This window comes from Jaculus jaculus, chromosome 8, assembly GCF_020740685.1.
Source record: "Jaculus jaculus isolate mJacJac1 chromosome 8, mJacJac1.mat.Y.cur, whole genome shotgun sequence".
NCBI lineage: Eukaryota > Metazoa > Chordata > Mammalia > Rodentia > Dipodidae > Jaculus > Jaculus jaculus.
This window is the reverse complement of record NC_059109.1, coordinates 55,807,250-55,832,886: the sequence shown is the minus strand read 5'-3', so window position 1 is coordinate 55,832,886 and position 25,637 is coordinate 55,807,250. Positions and strand designations below refer to the sequence as shown.

Below are 25,637 nucleotides of genomic sequence, written 5' to 3'. Positions count from 1 at the left end.
CCCTCTCCCTCTCCCTCTCCCTCTCCCTCTCCCCCTCCCTCTCTCTCAAATATGAATCCCAAGACAGCCTGAACTAGAGTGAGGCCCTACCTCGAAAAACCAAAAAAATAAAAAAGGGAAGGTAATCACACACACACACAAAAAAAGGGAATCACAGGGGCTAGAGAGATGGACCAGCAATGAAGGCGCTTTCCTGCAAAGGCTAAGGGCTCAGGTTCGATTCCCCAGTACCCACATATTGCCAGATGTACAAGGTGACACACATGTCTAAAGTTCATTGCAGGGGCTAAAGGCCCTGGCATGCCCATTTTCTATCTGTCTCCCTTTCTGTCTCAAATGTATAATTTTTTTTTTTTTAAATATAGATCCCAGGCTGGAGAGAAGGCTTAGCATTTAAGGCCTAAGGATCCACATTCTACACTCCAGAAAGGTGAGGCAAGTTCCAGACTGCACATGCCCACTAGGAGGCACAAGTGTCTGGAGTTCAATTGCAGTCACTGTGGCTCTAGTATGCCAATTCTCTCCCTCCCTCCCCCTCTCTCTCACTCAAAAAAAAGCAATAAAAATAATAAATAAATAATCCAGATCCATAAACAGGTGATTTGCAAGAAGGAACGCAAAAGAGGGACAGGGAAGATATAATTTTTCAAAAGACAGGCTGGGGAGATGACTCAGCAATTAAAGGCACTTACTTGTAAAACCTGATGGCCTGAGTTCAATTTCCTAGTAACCATGCTGAGCCATATGCAAAAAGTGGCACTGGCATCTGGAATTCAAATTTGCAGCAGCAGAAGAGCCTGGCACACTCATACACTCTTTGTGTCTACCTCTTTTATCTCTCTCTCAAAAGTAAAGACTACAACATATGAAATATGGTACAAAGATTTTAATTGGCTCTTTATGCTAACTAATATCAAGAACCAAAGAAAATCTTTGTACCATATTTCATATGCATGCCTTTAATTCCAGCATTTGGGAGGCAAAGGTGGAAGGATCACTGTGAGTTCGAGGCCAGCCTGAGACTACCTAGTGAATTCCAGGTCAGCTTGGGATAGAGCAAAACCCTACCTCAAAAAGGGTGGGGGGGCTGGAGGGATGGCTTAGCGGTTACGGCATTTGCTTACAAAGCCAAAGGACCCAGGTTCAATTCCCCAAGACCCACATAAGCCAGATGTGCAAGGGGGCACACATGTCTGGAGTTCGTCTGCAGTGGCTGGAAGCCCTGGTACCCATTCTCATTCCCTCCCTCCCTCCCTCTCTCTTTCTCTCTCTGCCTTTCTCTGTCAAATAAATTAAAATAAAATAAAATAAAGGGAACCGAGAAAATGGCTTAGCAGTTTCAGCATTTGCCTGCAAAGCCTAAGGACCCAGGTTTGATTCCCTAGGACCCACATAAGCCAGATGCACAAGGGGGTACATGTGTCTGGAGTTCGTATGCAATGGCTAGAGGCACTGGCGTACCCATTCTTTCTCTCAGTCTCTTTCTCTCATAAATAAAATTTTAAAAATTAACGAACAAAAAATATATGCATGGCAGAAAAATCTAAACTCTGCATATTTTGCGGCATTAAAAAAGAATTCACTCAAGGGCTGGAAAATGGCTTAGCAGTTAAGGTGCTTGCCTGCCAAGCCTAAGGACCTAGGTTCCCCAGCACCCACATAACCCAAATGCACAATGTGGCACATGTGTCTGGAGTTCACTGCAGTGGCAGGAGGTCTTAGTGTACCCATCCTCCCTTTCTCTCCCCCCCCCAATAAAAAAAATAAATTTTGTTTTGTTTGATTTGGTTTTGGTTTTTGAGATAGGGTCTCACTCTAGTCCAGACTGACCTAGAATTCATTCTGTAGTCTTAGGATGGGCTCGAACTCACAGCAATCCTCCCACCTCGACCTTCTGAGTGCTGGTGTTAAAGGCATGTACTACCACACCTGGCCCCATAAATAAAATATTTTTTAATCTCTCAAATTTCTAAAGTAAGATAGTAAATTTGAGAATGGTTAGGCTTCTTTCTTTCTTTTCTTTTTTCCTTTGGTTTTTCAAGGTAGGGTCTCACTCTAGCTGAAGCTAACCTGGAATTCACTATGTAGTCTCAGGGTAGCCTCAAACTCACAGCAATCCTCTTCCCTTTGCCTCCTGCTTCCAGAGTCCTGAGATTAAATGTGTGAGCCACGATGCCTGGCTTTGGAAATCATTAGGGTTTAAAGAAAGAATCTTCTTCAGAGATAACACTGAGATATTTACATAAAATGGTATGATGTTGGAATTATCTTCAAAATAACCCAGTAAGGAATTTTGGGTGCTGAAACTTAGGCATACTACTCTCTACTTTTGTATACATTTGAATTCTTCCACACTACAATGATTAAAAAAATAAGGTGACACCAAGTAATTTTGAACAGAGCCCAGTTATACACAACACTTAGATGTTTCACCCAAATACAGAAGATGCAGTGATCATTTACAATACAAATCTTTCAATGATTTCTTAAAGTGAACCCAATGGTAAAATGGTCAAAATTTTAAAATATATAAAGATTCTCATATATTTCACAACAATACCAGTAACTTCCATATCATTCCATGATCCAGCACCCCAACCCTCTGCTTAAGTTCCTGCCCTAGGGGTTTAGGAAGCTGTAACAACATATTCTGTTCCTTCTAATGTATTCTCATGTACACAATGTGTGAACTACAATTCTGCTAAGCCAAAAAGAAAAAAACTAAAACTTCATTTTTTTTCCTTTGATAAGACTGTATGTCATTAAAGGGTTTTCTATTGAAAAAGGACCCCAAGATATTTATCTTTCAGTTTAAATATACATGAGCCCAGAGAACAATTAACCCAAGACATAACTAATAATAAATCAAAGGGTTTTTTTTTTTAAGTTTTTTATTGCTTATTTGCAATAGAGAAAGAGAGAAAAAGAGAGAGGGAGATTGAATGGGCACACCATGGCCTATAGCCATTGTAAACAAACCCAGGTGCATGTGCCACTTTGTGCATCTGGCTTTATGTGAGTACTGGAGAATGGAACCTGGGTCTTTAGGCTTTGCAGGCAAGTACTTTAACTGCTAAGCCATCACTCCAGCCCCAAATCAAAGGTTTTTGAGAGGGATCAGAAACTCACAAATGGGGGGTCAAATTTAGTTCACAGACATGTTTAACTTTATTTTTAAAACATACAAAATTTAGGGGCTAGGGAGATGGCTTAGTGATTAAGGCACTTGCCTGTAAACCCCAAGGATCCAACTTTGGTTCCCCAGGACCCACAATTTAGATGCACAAGGTGATGCATGCATCTGGAATTTGTTTATAGTTATAGTTTGCTGGAGGCCCTGGTGCACCCATTCTCTACCTACCTCTTTTTCTCTCTCTCAAATAAACAAATAAATAAATAAAATGATTAAAAAGAAATACAAGGGCCAGGTGTGGTGCCACATGCCTTTAATTCCAGCACTCAGGAGGTAGAGGTAAGAGGATCACCATGAGTTCAAAGCCCCCTGAGACTACATAGTGAATTCTAGATCAGCCTGAGCTAGAGTGAGGCCCTACCTCAAAAAAAAAAAAAAAAAAAAAAAATCTGGCTGGGTATGGTGGCACATACCTTTAATCCCAGCACTTGGGATGTAGAGGTAGGAAGATCACTGTGAGTTCCAGGCCACCCTGAGAATATAGTGAATTCCAGGTCAGCCTGAGCTACAGTGAGGCTCTACCTCGAAAATAAATTAATTAATTGAAAATAAAAAATTAGCTGGGGGCTGGATAGATGGCTTAGTGGTTAAGGTGCTTGCCTGTGAAGCCTAAGGACTCATGTTTGACTTTCCAGGTGTCCTGTAAGCCATGCACACAATGTGATGCATGCACACAAGGTCACCCATGCACACAAGATGGTGCACATGTCTCCCTCTCTCTGATAAAAAAATTAAAAATAAAAATAGCTCAGTGTGGCTTGCACACGCCTTTAATGCTAGCACTTGAGAAGCAGAGGTAGGAGGATTGTTGTGAGCTCAAGGCCAACCAGGAACTACATAAGCTTCAGGTCAGCTTTGGCTAGAGTGAGACCCTACCTCAAAAAAAAAAAAAAAAAAAAAAAAATTCTCTGACTGAGGCCTTCATGATCGCATAGTAAATATTAACAATCCCACTGAGGAGAAAATAATAAAAAATATAAAATGCATGCCAGGCATGGTGGCGCACACCTTTAATCGCAGCACTCAGGAAGCAGAGGTAGGAGGATCACCATGAGTTCAAGGACACCCTGAGACTGACTACATAGTGAATTCCAGGTCAGCCTGGGCTAGAGTGAAACCCTACCTCAAAATAAATAAATAAATAAAATTCTCTTTAAAATGTATAGATTTGGCAACAAGTATGGAATTCTTAAATGACAACCACTGGCTATAGTGGAAAACTTAAATGGGCATGCACTCAATTGATCATCCTCAACCCTCCAGCAGTCTTTTTTTTTTTAATTTAATTTATTAGTTTTCTTTTCAGTATCCAGCAGTCTTAAGTAGTCTGCTTTACTCATTTACAATGTCCTCCTGTCCTTTGATTAAAGAATTCTCACCTGTATTTCACTACTTGTAGCTGGTGTTTTCATGTTGGAATGACTTATGCCAGAAACAAATGGAACAATTCTTGCTCACAGCTACATGGCAAACTTCATCACCAATATTTAAGTTGCCACATTCATGACAAAGCAAAAATAGCTCACCACACCAGTTAATTTGGTAAGCAAGAGAAAAAAATCCAGCCTGGGTGGTACATATGCATTCAATACCAGCATGTAGGCAGCTGAGGTCAGCCTGGGACTACAGGGTGAGTTCCAGGTCAGCCTGCTAGAGTGTAATCCTACTTAGCAAAAACCAAAACCAAAACCAGAGGGGTGGGAGAGGGAGACACAAAGACTGTAGCCAAGTAGCCAAATTTGGAACTACAGAAGAAAAAATATATCTACAGTTATCGCTAGTTCAGTCCTTTCTTTCCTCACCAACAGAAACAATAATCTATCAAGGAAAAAAAGAAAAAAACCAGGACATTCACATGAATTGGAAACCTTCAGATCTATAAATATAGCAAAAGCTTTGTTGGACATAAAGTTACTAAGAAAACCTTAACACATTGTTAAATTCTTTCTGCTGAACTTCATGTGTTCATTATTCCCCATCATATTCCTCACATTACCAGTACCTTTGTATTAAACTCCTCTAAATAGTAAGTAGCTCTAGTTACCTGGAAACAGCCTCAGCAATAGCAGTAGATCCATTTTTTCTTTCACCAGTTGCAGGCTCTGAATAAAAACAAAAGCAAAGCGAGAAAGATAAGAAAAACAGAATTCAATTAGTATCATAGCAAAGCCATGACCCTGTGATACTAGGATTTAAAAAAAATTTTTTTTGAAGAAAGACTGCTAATGAATGTAAAAAGAATTTTTAAAAAATACATTATTTTTACTTATTTGAGAGAGAGTAAGAGGCAGATGGAGAGAGTATGGGTACACCAGGGCCTCCAGCCACTGCAAATGAACTCCAGACACATCCACTACCTTGTGCAGCTGGCTTACATAGGTCCTGGGGATTTGAACCTGGGTCCTCTAGCTTTGCAGGCAAATGCCTTAACCTCTAAGCCACTTATACAGTCCAACTTCTTGGAATTTTAACAGCACAGGTTTTTCCCATTTCCACCAATTAATTTTATTTCAAATTTCCTACATAAAATTAATCTGTTTAGCACAAATAGCAGCATAACAAAGTACTAAGCAGTAACATTAAAAAAAAAAAAAAATTGGAGCCAGGTGTGGTGGTGCACGCCTTTATCCCAGCACTCAGGAGGCAGATACTACATAGTGAATTCCAGTCAGCCAGGGCTGGAGTGAAACTCTACCTTGGGGGGAAAAAAAAATTGGACTGGAGAGATGGATCAGCAGTTAAAGCTGCGAAACCTACGGACCCAGGTTCAATTCCCCAATACCCACGTAAAGCCAGATGCACAAGATAACACATGCATCTGGAGTTCATTTCCAGTGGCTAGAGGCCCATGTGCACCCATTCTCCTTCTCTCAAACAAATAAATGAAAATAAAATATTAAATATTTTTTAAAATTTATCTATTTATTTGTGCACGTATGTGTGTATGTCTGTTTACAGGAGTCTTGCCCAGCTTTTTTCTTACATGGGTGCTGGAGATCCAAACTTAGGTCCTCATGTTTGCACAGTGAGTGCTTTACCAACTTAGCCATCTCCTCAGCCCCTATTTTGGGATTTTTTTTGACACAGGGTCTCATTCAACAGCACATGCTGGCCTGGAGTTCACTATGTAGCCTCAGGGTGGCCTAGAACTCATGGTGATCCTAACTCTGCCTGCCAAGTACTGGGATGAAAGACATGCACCATATGCCTTGTTTATTTTGTGTTTATTATTTATTTATTTATTTATTTGACAGAGAGAGAGCGAAAATGGGCCTCCTGCTGCTGCACACAAGCCACCATGTACATCTGGCTTATGTGGATCCTGGGGAATCAAACCTGGGTCCTTTTGGTTTGCAGGCAAGCACCTTAATTACTAAGTCACCTCTCCAGCCCTATTTTATGAGAGTGAGAGAGGCAGAGAGAGAGAATGGATGTGCCAAAGCTTCTAGCCACTGCAAATGAACTCCAGAAGCATGTGCCACCTTGTGCACCTGGCTTTAAGTGGGTACTGGAGAATCGAACCCAGGTCAGTAGGCTTCCTAGGCTACAGCCTTAACAGCTAGGTCACCTCTCCAGTCCTGATTTGACTCCTTATCTCTTCCCTAGATCTGTTTTTTATAAAATGGGAGGTCTTCTTTCCTAGGATTTAATCCTTACATTGTTGTTGGTCAAGTTCAGCCCCCAGAACTTGGCTTCAAGGCTAATCTCTTCCTGAGGTCACTCCTAGCCCAGACCAATCAGCCCTCACTCTGGCTTACCTATCAGAAAGGTAAGGCCCACCACCATAAGGCTATAAATACATTTGTGAGGCTAGAGCAGGCTCTCTGGGTTGCCTGCCCACTCCTGAACCTCCAGCTTCTGGTGAGCTTCTCCTCACCTCAGCCCACCCAGGGCCAAGACAAGGTGAGAACCCCTAACCCCTACTTTCCACATGGGCTCTTTGGCCCCTCCTCCTCCACATGGCAGGAGCTCTTTGGACTTTCTTTTCTGTCCTCTCCATGGTTTTTCCATGCCCACCAGGTGTTGTCTCAGGCCACATAAGTATATTCATTTTATTCCCTTGTTTCTATACATCCCTTAATGTAATAATTTAATAATTATCCTTTTCAGTCTTATGTTATTCATTTCTTTGGTTAAAAACAGACACAAACCTAGGGTTTGGGGTTCAAGAGCCTTTCTGAACCCAATACCCCATTTCAATATTATCTCTAATCCCCACAGAACCTTGTAAAGTATGTACTGCTTCTACTTTATAAGACAAGGAGACTGAAGTAAAGAAGAGGTTAAGTGACTTGCTCAAAGTCACACAGTTAAGTTTACTTAAGCGCCTTGGTCTCCCAACTCCTAGCTAAAAACTTTTCTTTTTTTGGTTGAGAGAAGTAGCTAGGTAAGGTCTCACTCAAGCCCAGGCTAACCTGAAACTTACTCTGTAGCCCTCAAACTTATAGGGATCTTCCTGTATCTGCTCAGTGTTAAGATGTGCACCATCATACCAAGCTCAAAAACCTTTCTTAAAAATATTTAGGGTTGGAGGGATTGCTTAGCAGTTAAAGCGCTGGCATGCAAAACCAAACAACCCAGGTTCAATTCCCCAGGACCCACATTAGCCAGATGCACAAGGGGGCACATGCATCTGGAGTTTGTTTGCAGTGGCTGGAGGCCCTGACACACCCATTCTCTCTCTCTTTCTTTCTCTCTCTCTCTCTCTCCCCCCTTTCTCTGTCAAATAAATAAATTTTACACATACACACATACACAAAATTTATTTGTTTAAAAAGCCAGGCAGAGTGACGTATCCCTTTACTCCCAGCACTTGGGAGGCAGAGGTAGGAGGATCGCCATGAGTTTGAGGCTACTCTGAGACTACATAATGAATTCCAGGTCAGTCTCTGTCTCTATCTGTCTTTCTCTCTCTCTATCTCTCTCTCTCTCTCACACACACACACACACACACACACACACACACACACACGGCTAGAGATATGGCTTAGCAGTTAAGGTCCTTGCCTGCAAAGCCAAAGGAATCAGATTCAATTCCCCAGGACCCATATAAGCCAGATGCACAGGGTGGCGCATGCATTTGGAGTTCATTTGCAGTGGCTAAAGGCCCTAGCGTGCCATTCTCTTTCTCTTTAATAAAAATTAAAAATATTAATTTATTTTATATATGTGTATGTATGTATTTTTGGTTTTTCAAGGTAGGGTGTCACTGGAATTCACTATGTGTCTCAGGGTAGCCTCGAACTCATGGCAATACACCTCACAGGTGCTGGGATTAAAGGCATGCACCACCATGCCCAGCTTAAAAAAATATTTTTACTGGGCTGGAGAGATGGCTTAGCAGTTAAGGCACGTGCCTGCAAAGCCAAAGAATCCAGATATGATTCCCCAGGACCCATGTAAACCAGATACACACAAGGTGGCACATGTGTCTAGAGTTCCTTTGCAGTGGCTGGAGGCCCTGACGTACCCATTCATTCTCTCTCTGCACCCCCCATAAATAAATAAAAATAAAATAGGAGCCAGGCATGGTGGTATACACCTTTAATCCCAGCATTCGACAGGCAGAGGCAGGAGGATCACTGTGAGTTCTACACCACCCTGAGACTATATAGTGAATTCCAGGTCAGCATGGGCTAGAGCAAGACTCTTCCTCGAAAAACCAAAAAATATGTATTTTTTAAAATTTATTTATTTGCAATCAGAGAGAGAAGGAAAGAGACAGGGGGAATGGATGAGCCTGGTGCCTCTTGCCAGTGCTAATGAACTCCAGATGCAAGAACCACTTTGTGCTGGGGAAATGAACCTAGGCCACCATGCTTTATAAGCCTTTAACCTCTGAGTTCTCTTTCCAGCCCCTCAAAACCATTCTAAATAAACAACTATTAAGCATGTTCTATCATTAACAAATGAAAATATGTATACCTAACTTGGAACGCTATTATGAAAATGAGATGCTACGGTGTATGTATGAAGTCATTTTATTTTTTTGTTGTGGTTGTTTGTTTTGTTTTGTTTTGTTTTGTTTTGTTTTGTTTTGTTTTACAAGGTACAGTCTCACTATAGCCCAGGCTGACCTGGAATTCACTCTGTATTCTCACAGTGGCCTCAAACTCATGGTGATCCTACTACCTCTGCCTCCTGAGTGCTGGGATTAAATGCATGTGCCACCACACCCGGCTCATTCTATTATTTTGCCTCCCCTTCCATACTAAACTAATCCCATGGTTCTGTCTGTATTCACTTATCACATCTCCATTCCCACTACCAATGACCCACTTTTATAAGTAAGACTTATTTAGGCAGAAGATTAGTAAATGACCTATACAAAGAATAAAATCATTTTACACAAAGGCAACATCTGAACACGGAGCTGATACTTCTATGAAAGCAAACCTAATCCTCAAAATCCTCTGCCTAAAACTCTTCAGTTTCTTAACATGATGTTTTAACAAGCCTTTTAGACCATCACCCTACTTTGCAGTCAATTGGTTCTACCTTCTCTATATTCTAGCCGTATAAGACAATGTGTACTTCATGTGGGAAAAAACAACATGAACCTACAATGTAAGTAAATCCACAATGCTAAATTCTCTACTCTCTTTTAAATCCTTCTTGAATACGAAAAACAATTAATTAATAGAGGTGCAAGCAGCAGAGATTATAAAAGGAAGCATCTTCATCTTCAGGAACAAGACAGGGATCAGCCAGAAGCAAAGAAAGAAATCTGGGAATAAGACTTTTCATATACACTTATATATAAAAATAGCAATCATTCTCAAAAGAAGATAAGTAATGCTTTATAGTTACCCAAAAATTACATAAAATAAAACTTACTTTCCAGACTAAACTGCAAAGACTCTTCAATGGCCTCTGTCTCAGGACTAACCAGTTTCATCCTCAGACACAGTTTACCATCCATTTCTGGAATAGCCCCAGAATCCCCTTTTTCACTTGCAAGTATGGGATCATTGGTCTCGACCATGCTTTCAGACATGACATCACTGGTTGCTATGGTGTTTTCTGGATAGCTGCTAATCCCTGAAAGAAGAAAGGAAGGGAGAAAGAAAGAAAGAAAACACTAAAATACAAGCATGAAAACCAGCAGTTCAAAGTGTTAAATTTGCCTGTTTGGCTCCACCATTCTGCAGAATTAAAGAAGGCTCCTTAGGACAGATCCTGTTACAAGTATCAACAACTACAAACTAGTATTGACACCTGGTCTTAAGAGGAGCAACAGGATTCAGTTCCACTTCTGCATCTGGACAAAGGATGCTGCATGAGCCCTCAGCCAACCCACATCTGCCAGCATCAGGCATAGGTAGCAGGAGACTCCAGACGGCATGACTGTTACCTCCCAGCACTGACTAGAGAAAACAAATAGGTTAATGTAGATGTCTACTGGCTACCTTAGGGAAGGAAGATCTAAGTTGTCTTGCCTTGTCAAGCAGCAAACTGACTGATTATTCAAAGTACTAAATATACCCTACTTCTTATCTCTTACTCATTAAATAGTGCTGTATCACTGTTTGATCCTCCTTTCTCTCTTTTGCAAGCATATGGTAAAATCTTTATGAATATTCTCCTTCTTCCTTCTCTCCATCCTTTTTATCTTTCTCTTATCACCTCTCTTCTCCTGACAGTAAAATCATAGAATCAAATACCACATTCCTGTTCTTCCAAAATAAAAATCAACTTTATCAGTTGGTTCAAACTCCTCAGATATAAAAATATCATTTGTATACAGAGTTACATCTTAGACGTCAATATATTTTTTTTTTTATTTTAGAGCCTTAAATATCTTTTTCTAATTCACTCACCAATAGGAGTACTATGTCTCTTGGGCTCCAATTTTAGGTGCCCAATAAGAGGTGGGGTAGCGCCAGTCAATGGTGGGATAATATCACCTTCTTTTGGCAAAGTGAAATGAAATGGAGTTTCTGAAACAAACAAAACAAACAAAACGAAAACAAAACAATGATAAAAACCAAATCAAAGTATAAAGTTATGCAAAACTGAGAAACTACAAACCACCAGTGGAAAGACAACAAAAGAAAGCCCACACTTTGGAGATCCTAAGGAACATCAACTTCCAAAATACTCTATCTTTACTCAGCAATACAAATTTGGATACTATCAAGTGTAGATAATATATTGGGCACAACATTCATAAATAGGAGTGAATCAATCAGAAATGAAAGACCACCTGTATCATCTTGTCAGGAACCATCCTTCATATTATATAACTGATAGTCCAGACTTCTGAAAATCACTATGAAATCTTTAAGGACATCTTCCTATGTAACATCATAATAACCAATGTCCTATAAACATTTATTACTGAAAATTATTTCCTGGTAAAAAGAGGATTTTTTTGTTATTGTTTTTTTTGTTGTTGTTGTTGTTGTTTTTTCATCTTGCATAGTACCAGGCAAAACAAAGTAATATAAGCACTCTCTGCTTCTTGACTTCCAACCTAATGTAACCAGCTGCCTTCATGGTCCTGCCACCATGCCTTCTCTCCCATGATGGATTGTACCCTCAAACTTTAACCCTTCCTTCCTTAAAAAAAAAATGTAATTTAAGACTATCCATCTAATCTATCACTCCTATGCATCACTAATTTAAACTTCTGGAAACTCTGGAGGCAGCACTAACTGTCATTAAGTTCCTTAGCCTTCAATGCCTCAATCCTAGAATAACACAATCTACCAACCATTTTTTTTTTTGCCTAAAATATGTCTGTCCCAATTCCCAATTTAATCTGCACAATGAAACCAAATGACTTGGTACATATTGGCTTCTTGTCAAATACTTCAAGGTAACTCTAGTCAGTATTCAATTAACTAGCAGCAGGCTACATTTCCAGTCTTTATTGATGCTCATCCAGTCTCTATTCCAGGTCCTCCAAATAGTTTCCTTTTTCTATGCTTTTGTTCACTCATCAGAATGTCAACATTAAGGGGCTGGAGAGATGGCTTAGCAGTTAAGGGACTTGCCTGCGAAGCCTAAGGACCCAGGATCAAGTCTCCAGGTCCCACATAAGCAAGATGCATATGGTGGCACATGCATCTGGAGTTCATTTGCAGTGAATGGAGGCCCTGGCTTGCCCATTCTCACTCACTCATTCTCTCTCCATCTCTCTGTCTCAAATAAATAAAAATAAACCTTAAAAAAAAATTTAAAAAAAAAAAAGTCAACATTAACAAACTATCACCAAGTCCTGCGACACATATTCTCTGGCATAGTTCAACCTTTTAAGTTAACTGAAATTTTTCAAACTCTAACATTTAGCACAGAATTTCAACTATCAAGTCACTTCTTGCTTTTCCAAATTAGCATAAGCTATTCTATTGTATGTCAGTATATAAACCAATGGACATATGAAAAAAAAATAAATAAAAGGAAACTATCCCAAAGATCAAACTACCTGAGTAGGAAGCTTGTCCTGCTTACTAAGAAGCTCATATAATTCATTAATCCAAAGTATTTTTAAACTTTTTGTTTGGTTTGTTTCTTCCTGTTTTTTGTTGTTGTGATTTGATTTACAATTTGGGCTTTGTTTTGTTTTGGCATGTACGTGTGTGCAGTGTATGTAGTGTGGTGTAGTGTGGAAACTGGAGAACTTGGTGTGTCTTCAGACAACAGATTTCCTTGAGATGGAGTCTCTCACTGAACCCAGAGCTGCCATTTTTCAGTGAGACTGTATAACCAGCAAACTCAAGAGATGATCCAGTCTCTGCTCATGGGACTGGGTATGTGGCCATGCCCAGATGCCTACATGGGTGCTGGGGAATCAAACTGAGACAGTCTCAGACCCTCTTATTTGCATGGCAAGCACTCTGACCTACTGAGCCATCTCAGGGTCTTACTATATAACCCGTGCTGTACTAGAACTCACTATTACAGACCAAACTGGCCTTGAACTTGCAGTGATCCTCCTGTGTCTGCCTCCAAAGAGATGGTGCAAGCTACCATATCCAGCCTAAAAAAACCTCAAAATTAGGAAGACTTCTAGTAATTTTCTTATTTATTTGCTCTCATGCTTGGGAATTGACCTGGGCCAGCTTTAAGCAAGCACCTTTACCTGCTGAGTCATCTTCCCAGTCCCACCTTCTGTAATTTTCTGTTGCAGGGTAAAATCCAAAGAACTGATCAATGAAAATAAAAAATCATCAATTAAAAATAAAAGACTATGGCTCTCTGATCACTTGGAAACTTACAGCTGTGGGTGAGTTTTACCCTCTGCTGGGCTTGGGCTGGCTCTGCCAAAGCCAAGAGGAGCCCCTAGTCCTTACTCTCTGCATGGGTTCTTTATCCCCTCCAGCTCCCCACATGGCAGGAACTCCTTGAATTTCTTTTTTCTTTCCATGCTGAGCTACATGTGGCCCACATGAGCTTTCGGGCTCCACGTGGTATACTTCTCACTTCTCCCCTTACCTCTCAGCCTTCCCCTTTATACACTCCTTTGTAAAATCTAAATAAAATGCGGTATTTTAAAAATCATTCTCTTAAAAAAATAAATAGACTCATGATGGCTCTAATTAAAAACTGAACTTGGGGGTTGGAGAGATGGCTTAGCACTTAAGGTGCTTGCCAGCAAAGCCTAAGAACCCAGGTTTGAGTCTCCACGTACCATGTAAACCAGATATACATGCTGGCGCAGGCATGTAGAGTTCATTTGCAATGGCTAGAGGCCCCTGGTGTGCCCATTCTCCTTTCCTCTCTCAGTCTCTAAAAATAAATAAATCTAAAAGTTAAAAAAAAAAAACACAAAAACAACTGAACTTGGAGCCAGGCATGGTGATACACGCCTTTAATCCCAGCACTCAGGAGGCAGGGGTAGGAGGATCACTGTGAGTTTGAGCAAGAGTGAGACTCTACCTCAAAACAACAACAACAAAAAAAAAACACGCTCCATGGGAGGGAATACATCCCTGATACTAAAAACCTACAATAGCCCTAAGGGTGGAACATCTGCTGCTGTCTGGCTAAATGTATATACTATGCTTATCAAACTGCCCAGTAAGCCTTCTCTTAATGTTCATACCCATATATTAATGCTACTCTCACTTTTGGTAGAGAACCTTCTCTTTTCAGATGGCAGTGACCTTGGGGATGACTCAGAAGGCACCATGGTGCTGAGAAGAAGTGATAGGAGTGCTCAGCACTACAATATCTCTATCACACCTTCCAAGACTCAGGATCTACTGTGGAAGAGGTGGCGGAAAGAATGTAAGAGCCAAAGGAAGGGTAGGACTCCTTACAACATGCTCCCCCCAGACACAAAATGGCCTGAATATCCATGACCTCACAGTGCCTGACATTATGTACACAAGACCATCTTTCATAGGAGGAAAAGATCATCGCATCAAAATAAAAGAGAGACTGATTGAGAGGGGGAAGGGATATGATGAAGAATGGAGTTTCAAAGGGTAAAGTGGGGTGGAGGAAGGGTATTACCATGGGATATTGTTTACAATCATGGAAGTTGTTAATTAAAAAAAAAAAAACTGAACATGGAAGGCAGGCATGTCTTTAATCCCAGCACTTTGGAGGCAGTGGTGGGAGGATCACTGTGAGTTCAAGGCCACCTTGAGACTACATAGTGAATTCCAGGTCAGCCTGGGCTAGAGTGAAACCCTACCTCGAAAAAACAAAAACAAAAAAAGAAAAGAATTTGGTGCTGGAGAGATGGCTTAGCAGTAAGGCGCTTCCCTGAGAAGCCTAAGGACCCAGATTCAATTCCCCAGGACCCACATAAACCTGATATGCAAGGTGGCACATGCATCTGGAATTTCTTTGTAGTGGCTGGAGGGCATGGCATGCCCATTCTCCATTCTCTTCCTCTTCCTCTCTGTCTCTATGTGCCTCTCTCTCTCTGTCTCTCTCTCAAATAAATAAATAACTGAACTTATGCCAGGCATGGTGGCACATGCCTTTAATGCTAGCACTTGGGAGGCAGAGGTGGGAGGACCACTGTGAGTTCAAGGCCAGCGTGAGACTACAAAGTGAATTCCAAGCCAGCACTCTACCACTGAGCTATACCTCCAACCCATAAACATCTATGCTTTAAATATAGAATATTTTTTTCTGTTACTTTTGCAATAGTCTTCTGAGTGAATTCCAGGCCAACCTGGGCTAAAGTGAGACCCTACCTCAAAAGCCAGAAAAAACACCAAACAAACCAAACTTGTTATGTTTTTTGGAATCAACCTACTATAAATTGGTTCTATATTGCATAAGGCTGAGTTTTCAAGTACCATGTTTCTAAATTTGGTTTAAGAGACACAGATTTAAGGGTTGGGGAGATGGGTGAGTAGTTAATGAATGGCACTTGCTTACAAAAGCTTGTCGGCCCAGGTTTAATTCCCCAGCACCCATGTAAAGCCAGATGCAAAGTGGTGCATGTGTGTCCATATATATATACATATATATTCATACACAAATAAAACAAAATTTAATTTTTTAATTTTTTTTGTTCATTTTTATTTATTTAAGAGTGACAGAGAAAGAGAGAGAGAGGCAAATAAAGAGAGAGAGAGAGAATGGGCACGCCAGGGCCTCCAGCCACTGCAAACAAACTCCAGATGTGTGCACCCATTGTGCATCTGGCTAACGTGGGTCCTGGGGAATTGAGCCTCGAACTGGGGTCCTTAAGGCTTCATAGGCAAGCGCTTAACCGCTAAGCCATCTTTCCAGGCCCAAAATTTAATTTTTAAAAGGAGATACAGATTTAAGATAGTCTCCACAGATTTGAGTCTGCTAATTATGACAATTTTAATAAATGTGGTTCTTGACATCAAACCCTGGGTACTATACATTCTAGGCAAGCACTCTACCACTGATATCCCCATTCCCAATTCAATCAATTTATATCTTTTACTCTACATTTTAATTTTACTTGTTTTTTTTTTTTCTTTTTCTGCTGTTTCTTGTTTTTTCAAGGTAAGGTTTTACTCTAGCCCAGGCTGACCTCGAACTACATTTGTAGTCCTAGGCTTACCCTGAACTCACAACAATTCTCCAACCTCGGGCTCACAAGGGCTGGGATTAAAGGCATGCACCACCACCTTCAGTTATTTACTTATTGTTTGACACAGAGTCTCAAGTGCTAGTCTAGCATCAAACTCCTTATGTAGTCAAGGACCATCTTTAACTTCTAACCCTTAGGCTAAGATCATAGCTATTTGCCACCATGCCTGGTTTTAAGCAGTGCTAGGGTCAAACCCAGGGCTTTGAGTAATGCTAGGCAAGCACTACCAACTAAGCTACAACCCCAGCCTTCAGTGTGTCTTGTTATGCCTCCCAAGTGCTGGGAGTAAAAGCAATTTCTAATCACACATACTGACTACACCTGAGCAGTCAATAATAATGCTGATTAATCTTTTTTTTTTTTTTTTTTTTTTTTGGTTTTTTGAGAACTCACTTTAGCCTAGGCTGACCTGGAATTCACTATGTAGTCTCAGGGTTGCCTCAAACTCTCAGCGATCCTCCTACCTATGCCTCCCCAGTGCTGGGATTGAAGGCGTGCACCACCACACCCAGCTTAATGCTGATACATTTCTGAAAATTACAAGAAAAAAATGTAACTCTAAATCTTGAATTTCCCAAATACTATTGGCTCAAGCTAACAATTAGCCCTGACACAAGTGTGCAACTCTCTCCTAGCTTCCATCCCAAGTAATAACCAAGTTGGATCACTCAAAATGATCTGCTCTACTCACCACTAGAACTTTCACAGAAGCTTTGTGAAGCACGGGCAGGGGCCTTCTCCAGAGGCGGATCGGCCAGCCCTGAGCCCGGCTGCTTGGTTTTAGCCACTTCGGAGTCTTCTGATAATGAGTTCTCTGCTTTCTCTGGAAGTTGCAGCTGCTGCATTTCCTGGTCAGGTCTGGGAGGTTCATCTGCTACAACTAAGTGCAAAGGAGGCTGTGGAGAGTCTTCATTAGGCTTCTCTTCTGGGGTCACTGAATTTAGATCCCCATCACATTTTCCACTCTTTTCTTCCTGGGGAGCTACTCTATGCTCAGCACAAGGCTCTATTTCTGGAGCAGTATCTTCCCACAACTGGGAGTCTGAGCACTTTTCTACTCCCTCCATAGGCTCACAAGAAGCATCGGCCCTAGGCGATGGCTCCTTCACATCTACAATAACAACACTCGAGTCCTCTGAAGTAGCTTCCTCCCAAGCTTCTGCACCCTTGTGCTCTAGTTCCTGATCAAGTACGGGCAGCTTCTGTGGGGAAGCAATACTGATCACACTGGCTTCAACTTCCATAGCTTCTGGATATTCGTGTTTGGGGATCTCCTTTTGAACACACAACCCCTGGGGCTGAGTTTCACTCAGAGAAAGGTGCAATGGATCACCCCCTGTATTTTCTTCTTTAGGCTCCTCTGTGTGACTTTCACAAGGAGTCTCAGGAATTTCTTCTACCTCAGATTCCAAAGATGCCTCCTCTGGATGGTGTTCTTTAATTTCCATGGCTTCCTCCTGATCTAAAACACTAGAAAGTGCTTCAGACCGAGTAGCTGGAGAAGGAACTGCCTGACTCCCAGAATCACAAGTGAGATCAATACAAACATCTTCAGCTGCAGTTTCCTCCCTGCCTTTGCAACCAGCAGCTAAAACACTAATGCCATCTCTATTTGCTGTGTCATCTCCTTTTGTTTTGTTATTCTGAGTCAGTTCTACTTGGTCATCCTGGGATGGATTCATAAAGATACTCTCAATTTCAGCAGGAGCAAGTTTAGAATTAGTCACTGGAGACAAGGGTTCAGTATCCTCAATCTGTGTGTTTTCTCCGTCTTCATCAATCCTATGAGAACTCAAGCTCTCCATCTTTGAGGACTGACTATACTCACTTGTAGAAAGCATCAACTTACAAGACTCCCCAGTCAAAGAGAGCCCAAGATCCTGGGAGGAATTCTTTGGTTCAATCTCTGAAGCCTTAGAACACTCAACAGTCAGGGATGAACTATGCAACTCTTTATCTCTCTTCTCATCGTTTGATCTTTCTTCCAAACTTGGAGATGGAATGAAAATATCCTACAGAAGTAGAAAAATGACAAACCATCTTCCACATATTCTTTTAGATCTAACCTTTGGATTCACCTAAATTTCTTTTCTTCTCTTATTGATTTGCAAGCAGAAAGAGAGAACAGGAGCACCGGGACTGCTTACACAGTACACAGACTCCAGATGCATGAGACACTTTACATTAAAGACGTGCACCACCATGCCTAGCTCTGGCTACTATTTTTTGTAAGTTTTCCTTTTGAAAAAATATTTTTATTTGGACTCGCTCTATCTCTTGCTGTCACTCTCAGTCTCTCACATTAAAAAAAAAAGCCAGTCAGTTAGATGTGCCTCAAAAAAAATTTTTTTTTTAATTTTTATTTAATGTAGAGAGAGCAAGAGAGAGACTATGGGTAGCCAGAGCCTCCAACCACTGCAAGCGAACTCCGGATGCATGTGCCACCTTCTGTTTCTGGCTTAAGTGGGTCCTGGGAAATTTAAAAAAAATTAAAAAGAAAGCAAAATAAAACTTAGGGGCAGGAGAGATGGCTTAGCAGTTAAGGTGCTTGCTGGTAAAGCCAAAGGACCCAAGTTCTCAGCCTGTACACTTAAAATGGCTATTTCATTTTCTTTTCTCATCAAACATCTTCCTAATTTTTTAAAGGGAATAAACATTTATAAAAGTTAAAATGTTTTTCAGTAAGGGCTGGAGTAAGGGCTTAGTGGTTAAGGCACATGCCTGCAAAGCCTAAGGACCCAAGTCCCATGTAAGCCAGACGCAAATAGTGGTGCATGCATCTGGAGTTCATTTGCACAGGCTAAAGGACCTGGCATGCCCATTCTCTCCCCCACCCTCTCTAATAAACAAATAAAAATAAATCTTTAAAAAATGTTTCTAAGTAAGAATATATATCTGAAACCAAATATGGTAGTACACACCTGTAATTCCAGCATTAGGGAGGTAGAGACAGTAGGGTAGGAATGAAAAAAAAAATTTTTTTTTTTTAGAAACAACTTTATTTATTTATTTCTTTTGAGGGAGGGTCTCACAGTAGGCCAGGCTGACCTGAAATTCACTCTGTATTCCCAGGGTGGCCTCGAACTCTCCATAGAGAATTCCAGAATGAAAATTTAAAATTTTTTCAGTAGGTAGGAGTGGTGGTGCACGCCTTTAATCCCAGGACTCGGGAATCAGAGGTAGGAGGATCACCATGAGTTCAAGACCACCCTGAAACTACACAGTGAATACCAAGTCAGCCTGGACTACAGCAAGACTTACCTTAAAAAATAAAACAAAATAAAAAACTTATTTATATGAGAGAAAGGACAGGTAGTCCAGGGCCTCCTGCCACTTCAAATAAACTCCAGAAATATGCACCACTTACTGTATCTTGCTTTTACATGGGCACTGGGAAATCAAAGCTGGACCAACAGGCTTTGCAAATAAGCAACCTAAACAGCTGAGCTGTTTTAAAAAAATTTCAAGGGCTGGAGAGATGGCTTAGCAGTTAAGCACTTGCCTGTGAAGCCTAAGGACCCTAGATCGAGGCTCAATTCTCCAGGACCCACGTAAACCACAAGGTGGCGCATGAATCTGCAGTTCGTTTGCAGTGGCTGCAGGCCCTAGGGCACCCATTCTCTATCTATCTGCCTCTTTCTGTGTCTGTCTGTTGCTCTCAAATTAAATAATAATAATAATAATATTAAGTGGGCTGGAGAGATGGCTTAGTGGTTAAAGGTGCTTCCCTGAGAAGCCTAAGGACCCAGATTCAATTCCCCAGGACCCACATAAACCTGATATACAAGGTGGCGCATGTGTCTGGAGTTTGTTTGCAGTGGCTGTAGGTCCTGGCTTGCCCATTCTCAATCCCTCTATCCCTCCTCTGTTCTCTCTCATTATTTGCCTCCTTCTCTCTCAAATAAAAACAAAAAAATATTTTTTAAAGATATGTGACTTGTCATGACAGTTACACATCTGTAAATCTATAGAAATATCATTAAACTACATACTTAAAATGAGTGAGTTTTATGGTTTAAATTATACCTCAAAACCAAGCTATCAGGTTTTAAAAGATGGGTCTGGGAATATAGTTCCATGGTACAGTACTTCTGAAGCAAGGACGAAGTTCTGTCTATAATACTTACATGAGAAAACTCAGGCTGAGATGGGATAGGAAGTGAGCCAGGAGTAAAAGCTGGTGTACTCTGAGCCACTGGTGTTGAAGCTTGTGGAGATATAGCAGGCTGAGGAGGGAGAGTTTTCTCTATTTCCCCTGGTTCATCATCTGGAAGGTTCTTATGAAAAGACTTCCTTCCTCCTTCAGATATCACTGACATATCCATTGGTTCATCTAACCAAAACAGCAAAAACAAATTAAGAAACAATCTCTTATCAGTATTGCGCATGTTCCAATACCACTAACAACAATTACATTACAAAAACTTACATTCCTAAAAAAAGACTGTTGCCAAGCATGGGGGCACACACCTTTAATCCCAGCTCTCGAGAGGCAGAGGTAGGAGGATTGCTGTGAGTTCGAGGCCACTCTGAGACTCCATAGTGAATTCCAGGTCAGCCTGGGCTAGAGTGAGGCCCTACCTTGAAAAAAAAAAAAAAAGACTGTCTTAATTTTCAAAAAAGAAAAAAAAAGCAGCATAATACTAGACTAGGTCCCAGTAATACCTCCTTTGGGTGGGAGACAGGAAATATGCTCCTATTTTTAAATATGGATTAAAAATGAGGTTTTGCCAGGCGTGGTGGCACATGCCCTTAATCCCAGCACTTGGGAGGTAGAAGTAGGAGGACCACCATGAGTTCGAGGCCACCCTGAGAGGACAAAGTGAATTCCAGGTCATCCTAAGCTAGAGTGAGACCCTGCCTCAAAAAATATAGTTAAATAGATGATGAACCAGGGGAAATAAAAAATGAGGTTTCATCAGGGTTGATATCCACCTATCAACAACAAATGTTTTGCTTTTTTTTTTTTTTTTTTTTTTTTTCAAGGTAGGGTGCCACTCTAGCTCAGGCTGACCTGGGTGGGATTGACTATGTAGTCTTGCAATGACCAAAAAAATGTTTAATTGCTTCGGTTCATCCAAGTTCTTTTCTGATTATACATAGCTCATTTTTGTCACATTTTCTGTAGAAATGCCCAGATTAATGCCACCTTTTTTTTTTTTTTTTTTTTTTTTTTTTTTTGGTCTTTTGAGGTAGGGTCTCACTCCAGCTCAGACTGATCTGTAATTCACTATGTAGTCTCAGTGTGGCCTCAAACTTGTGGTGATCCTCCTACCTGTGCCTCCTGAGTGCTGAGATTAAATGTGTGCGCCACCATGCCCGGCAATACCACCTAATTTAACTATCACATATTTTGCCCAAGGCCTTGGAAAAGCAGTGAATTTGTTCACTACTCCTAGAAAGAAAAAAAAAGATATATGTTAAATGATTAGATAAGGAACTAGTAATGAGCAAAAGAGTTACTGAAAAAGAAAGCTTTCTTGTGAATAAACTAATTAAAAAACTGGGCTGGGGAGGGCTGAAAGGATGGCTTAGTGGTTAAGGCACTTGTCTGAGAAGCCTAAGGACCCAGGTTCAATCCCTCTCCAGATGCCACATAAGCCAAATGCACAAAGGTAAGGCAAGGACAAGGTTATACATGCCCACTAGGTGGTGCAATAATCTGAAATCCAATTGCTCAGGCCCCTAACATGCCAATTCTCTCTATCTCTAAAACTAAAAATAAAATAGGGCTAAAGCTGTAGTAACCTTTAAAAACAAAATTTAGAGCCAGGAATGATGGTGCATGCCTTTAATCCCATCATTCAAGTGGCTGAGGTAGGAGGACTACTGTGAGTTCAAGGCCACCCTGAGACTACAAAGTGAATTCCAGGTCAGCTAGAGTGAAACCCTACTTCAAAACAAACAAACAAATACACACACACACACACACACACACACACACACACACACACACATATATGTACTTTTTTTTTTTTTTTTTTTTTGGTTTTTCGAGGTAGGGTCTCACTCTGGTCCAGGCTGACCTGGAATTCACTATATAGTCTCAGGGTGACCTTGAACTCATGGCGATCCTCCTACCTCTGCCTCCCGAGTGCTGGGATTAAAGTCGTGCGCCACCACACCCGGCCTGTATTTTTTGTAACTGGGATGGGGATATAGCTCAATTTGTAGAGTACTTGCCTGCCCTGCACAAAGCCCTGAGTTCCATCTCTTGTATGAAATAAAACTAGGCAAGGCTGGGTGTGGTGGCACACGCCTTTAATCCCAGCACTCGGGAGGCAGAGGCAGGAGAACTGCCATGAGTTCAAGGCCACCCTGAGACTACATAGTGAATTCCAGGACAGCCTGAGCTAGAGTGAAACCTTACCTCAAAAAAACAACAACAACAACAAAAAAAAACTAACATGATGGCACATGCCTGCAATCCCAGCACTCAGAAGGTAGAGGCAGGAGGACCAGAAGTTCAAAGTTGGGGCTAGAGAGATGGCTTAGTGGTTAAGGTGCTTGCCTATGAAGCCTAAGGACTCATGTTCAACTGTCCAGAACCCATGTAAGCCATATGCATGTACATCTGGAGTTCATTTGTGAAGGATAGAGGGGCTGGTGTGCCCGATCTCTCTCTCTCTAATAAATAAATATAAAATAGTTCAAAGTCATCCTCTACTGCATAACGAGTTTGAGGTCAGCATGGACTACATAAGACCCTGTCTCTAAAAAAAAAAAAAAAAAAAAAAAAAAAAAAAAAAAAAAGGAGGCTATAAGTATTCCAATGACTGCTCAGTTTGTTCCCCTCTGCAATGTAGTCAATAAGCTATGTTTTCTTTAAAAAAAGTAATTAAACCGGGTGCAGCAGCGCACGCCTTTAATGCCAGCACTCAGGAGGCAGAGGTAGAAGGATCACTATGAGCTCAAAGCCACCCTAAGACTACATAGTGAATTCCAGGTCAGCTTGGGCTAGAGTAAGACCCTACCTCCAAAAACCAAAATAAAATAAACAAATGAATATGTAATTAATTAAAAATAGCTGGAGACTATAACACTGACAGAGGCCTAATATCTAGAATCTACAAAGAACTCAAAAAACAGACTTCCGGTTAAGATGGCGGCATAAGTACAGTGCCAAAGCAGCCTAGGGGAGAAAAAGCCAAAAAAAAGAAAAAAGAAAAAAACCCAGCAAATACACACTTTTACTAAAAAGTGAGGTGTATAAGAAATTAAAATGGCAGCAGGGAAGTAGGAGAGATCCAGAGCATCCAGAGCCCACACAGGCAGGCAGAAGCAGCTCCAGCGGCGGCGGCGGCATCAGGTCCGCGGGGCCACAGCTGCCAGGCTCGGCTTGAGCCACAGGAAAAGCCAGGTGAGGGCCTCACCTCAAGCAGCGTGAAGGGAGAACAGCAGTGAACAATGGAGGAGCAGATCAGGAGGTAGAGGATCGCCTATAGCCCCCTCAACACCCTGCCCTCCCCCACCACCAGTGCCCAGTTCCAGAGAACAGAGCAGCGATCCAGCGAACCAGCCAGCCTACTTGAACACACAGCATACCAAAGAGGGACCCAAGCAGGAGTGCAGCATAACTGAGACCAAACACATTCCAAAAGACAACTGGGATTACACCAGGTCAATACCCACCTAATAAACCTGGTAGACAGCCATGAACTGGAAGTGCTAATTGCACCTTCCATATCAGGATAAATTATATGTTAAATCTGATGGATGGTCAGATTTGCCATTCTTAAATAAGCTATATTTTGGGCTTGCTATTTGTTATTTCTTGACTTATATTATCTTTGTTTCCTCTTCCATTATACATTAGGGAAGGGTCTCACTTGGTCACAAGCTGACTTGGAACCCTGAACAGACCAGAAATCTTAACCTCCTTGTTGATAGAGGATCTGGTTGTCATAATACCTACTCTTGCATAAATACTCTGTGCTGTTTTTCATTAAATGTGTTTCATTAAATTTCATTAAATTTTAGAATCTACCTGTATTTTGTTCCACTCAGCCTACCTGAATACTCTCATTGCTGCCCAACCCAATATCTAGGTTCACTTTTGTAGATAGTCTGAGAGTCATAAGAGCCACAACTAGTACCTTACCCTCCTACCCTGAAGATATATAACATCAGATGATTGATACATCTAATAATACCCAGCTAACCAGAAAATCCAAGCATTAAATTAACCCAACATACAAAAATATGTACATTAGAACACAAGAACACCAAAAATCAAGACAATATAAATCCAACAAAAAGTATTAATGCATCAGAAATGACCTCCACTGAGAACAAGTTAGAGGAAATGCCTGAGAAAGATTTCAAAAGAATGATTATAAATTCAAAGAAAAATTCAAAGGAATGAAAGAGGAAGTCAAAGGAATGAAAGAGGAAATCAAAGGAATCAAAAAGACACAGGACACCAATTTAATGAAATAAAGAGATAATACAAGAAGTAAAAAAAGAAATAGAAATAATAAAGAAAAATCAGTCAGAATTACTAGCAATAAAGAACATGGTTAATGAAATTAAAAAAACTCTGTAGAAAATCTCACCAGTAGAATGGATGAAGGAGAGGACAGAATATCTAAGCTAGAAGACCACGTGGCAGATCTAATACAGTCCAACAAAGAGAAAGACAAAGTAATAGAAAGTATGAATGGGAATTTCAAGATATTCGGGACACTATGAAAAGATCAAATATAAGAATTCAGAGTATAGTAGAAGGAGAAGAATTTCACTCCAAAGGCATAGTATGTGTATTCAACAAAATCATAGAAGAAAACCTCCCCCAAACTGGGGAAGAGGTGCCAATGCAGATACAGGAATCCTTTAGAACACTAACCAGACAAAACCTGGAAAGAACCTCTCCTCGCCCTATTATAATTAAACTACCGAACACACAAACCAAAGAAAAACTGTTGAAAGAAGTTAGGAAGAAAAATCAAGTTACCTACAAGACAAGCCCGTCAAGATTACAGCAGATTACTCAACACAAACTTTAAAAGCCAGAAGGGCTTAGAGTGATGTATTCCAAGTTCTGAAAGATAACAACTATCAACCAAGGTTACTTTATCCTACAAAGCTATCTATTCAAATAGATGGAGAAATAAGGACATTCCACAACAAAAGCAGGCTAAAGGAGTATTTGAAGAAAAAACCATCTCTACAGAAAATACTTGAAAGAATCCTCCATGCTGAAGAAAAAGAAAAGCACATGTACAAGAAACCGGGAAAAAACAAACCATACCCAAACATTAGTTAATAACAAGAGAGCAAAGGTAAAACAGGAAGAACTACCAAAAAAAAAAAAGTCAAAAATAAATACATACCTTTCAATAATATTTCTTAGTATCAATGGCCTCAATGCCCCAACCAAAACACATAGGTGTGCAGACTGGGTTAAAA

General features: G+C 40.8%; 1 protein-coding gene across 7 annotated transcripts in view; it reads right to left on the bottom strand.

Moving 5' to 3' along the window:
* Window positions 1-25,637, bottom strand: part of Tp53bp1 (tumor protein p53 binding protein 1) — a 121,158-nt gene that overhangs the window by 34,003 nt on the left and 61,518 nt on the right. For 5 of the 7 annotated variants that reach the window (XM_045155910.1, XM_045155915.1, XM_045155916.1 and 2 more), the window contains exons 11-15: window positions 20,357-20,562; window positions 16,921-18,241; window positions 11,014-11,133; window positions 10,031-10,234; window positions 5,238-5,295 (exon numbers count right to left, since the gene is read on the bottom strand). In XM_045155910.1, the coding sequence (XP_045011845.1) occupies window positions 5,238-5,295; window positions 10,031-10,234; window positions 11,014-11,133; window positions 16,921-18,241; window positions 20,357-20,562 (1,909 nt within the window). The remainder of the gene's footprint in view (window positions 1-5,237; window positions 5,296-10,030; window positions 10,235-11,013; window positions 11,134-16,920; window positions 18,242-20,356; window positions 20,563-25,637) is intronic. The other 2 variants (XM_045155913.1, XM_045155914.1) reach the window with 1 other exon arrangement.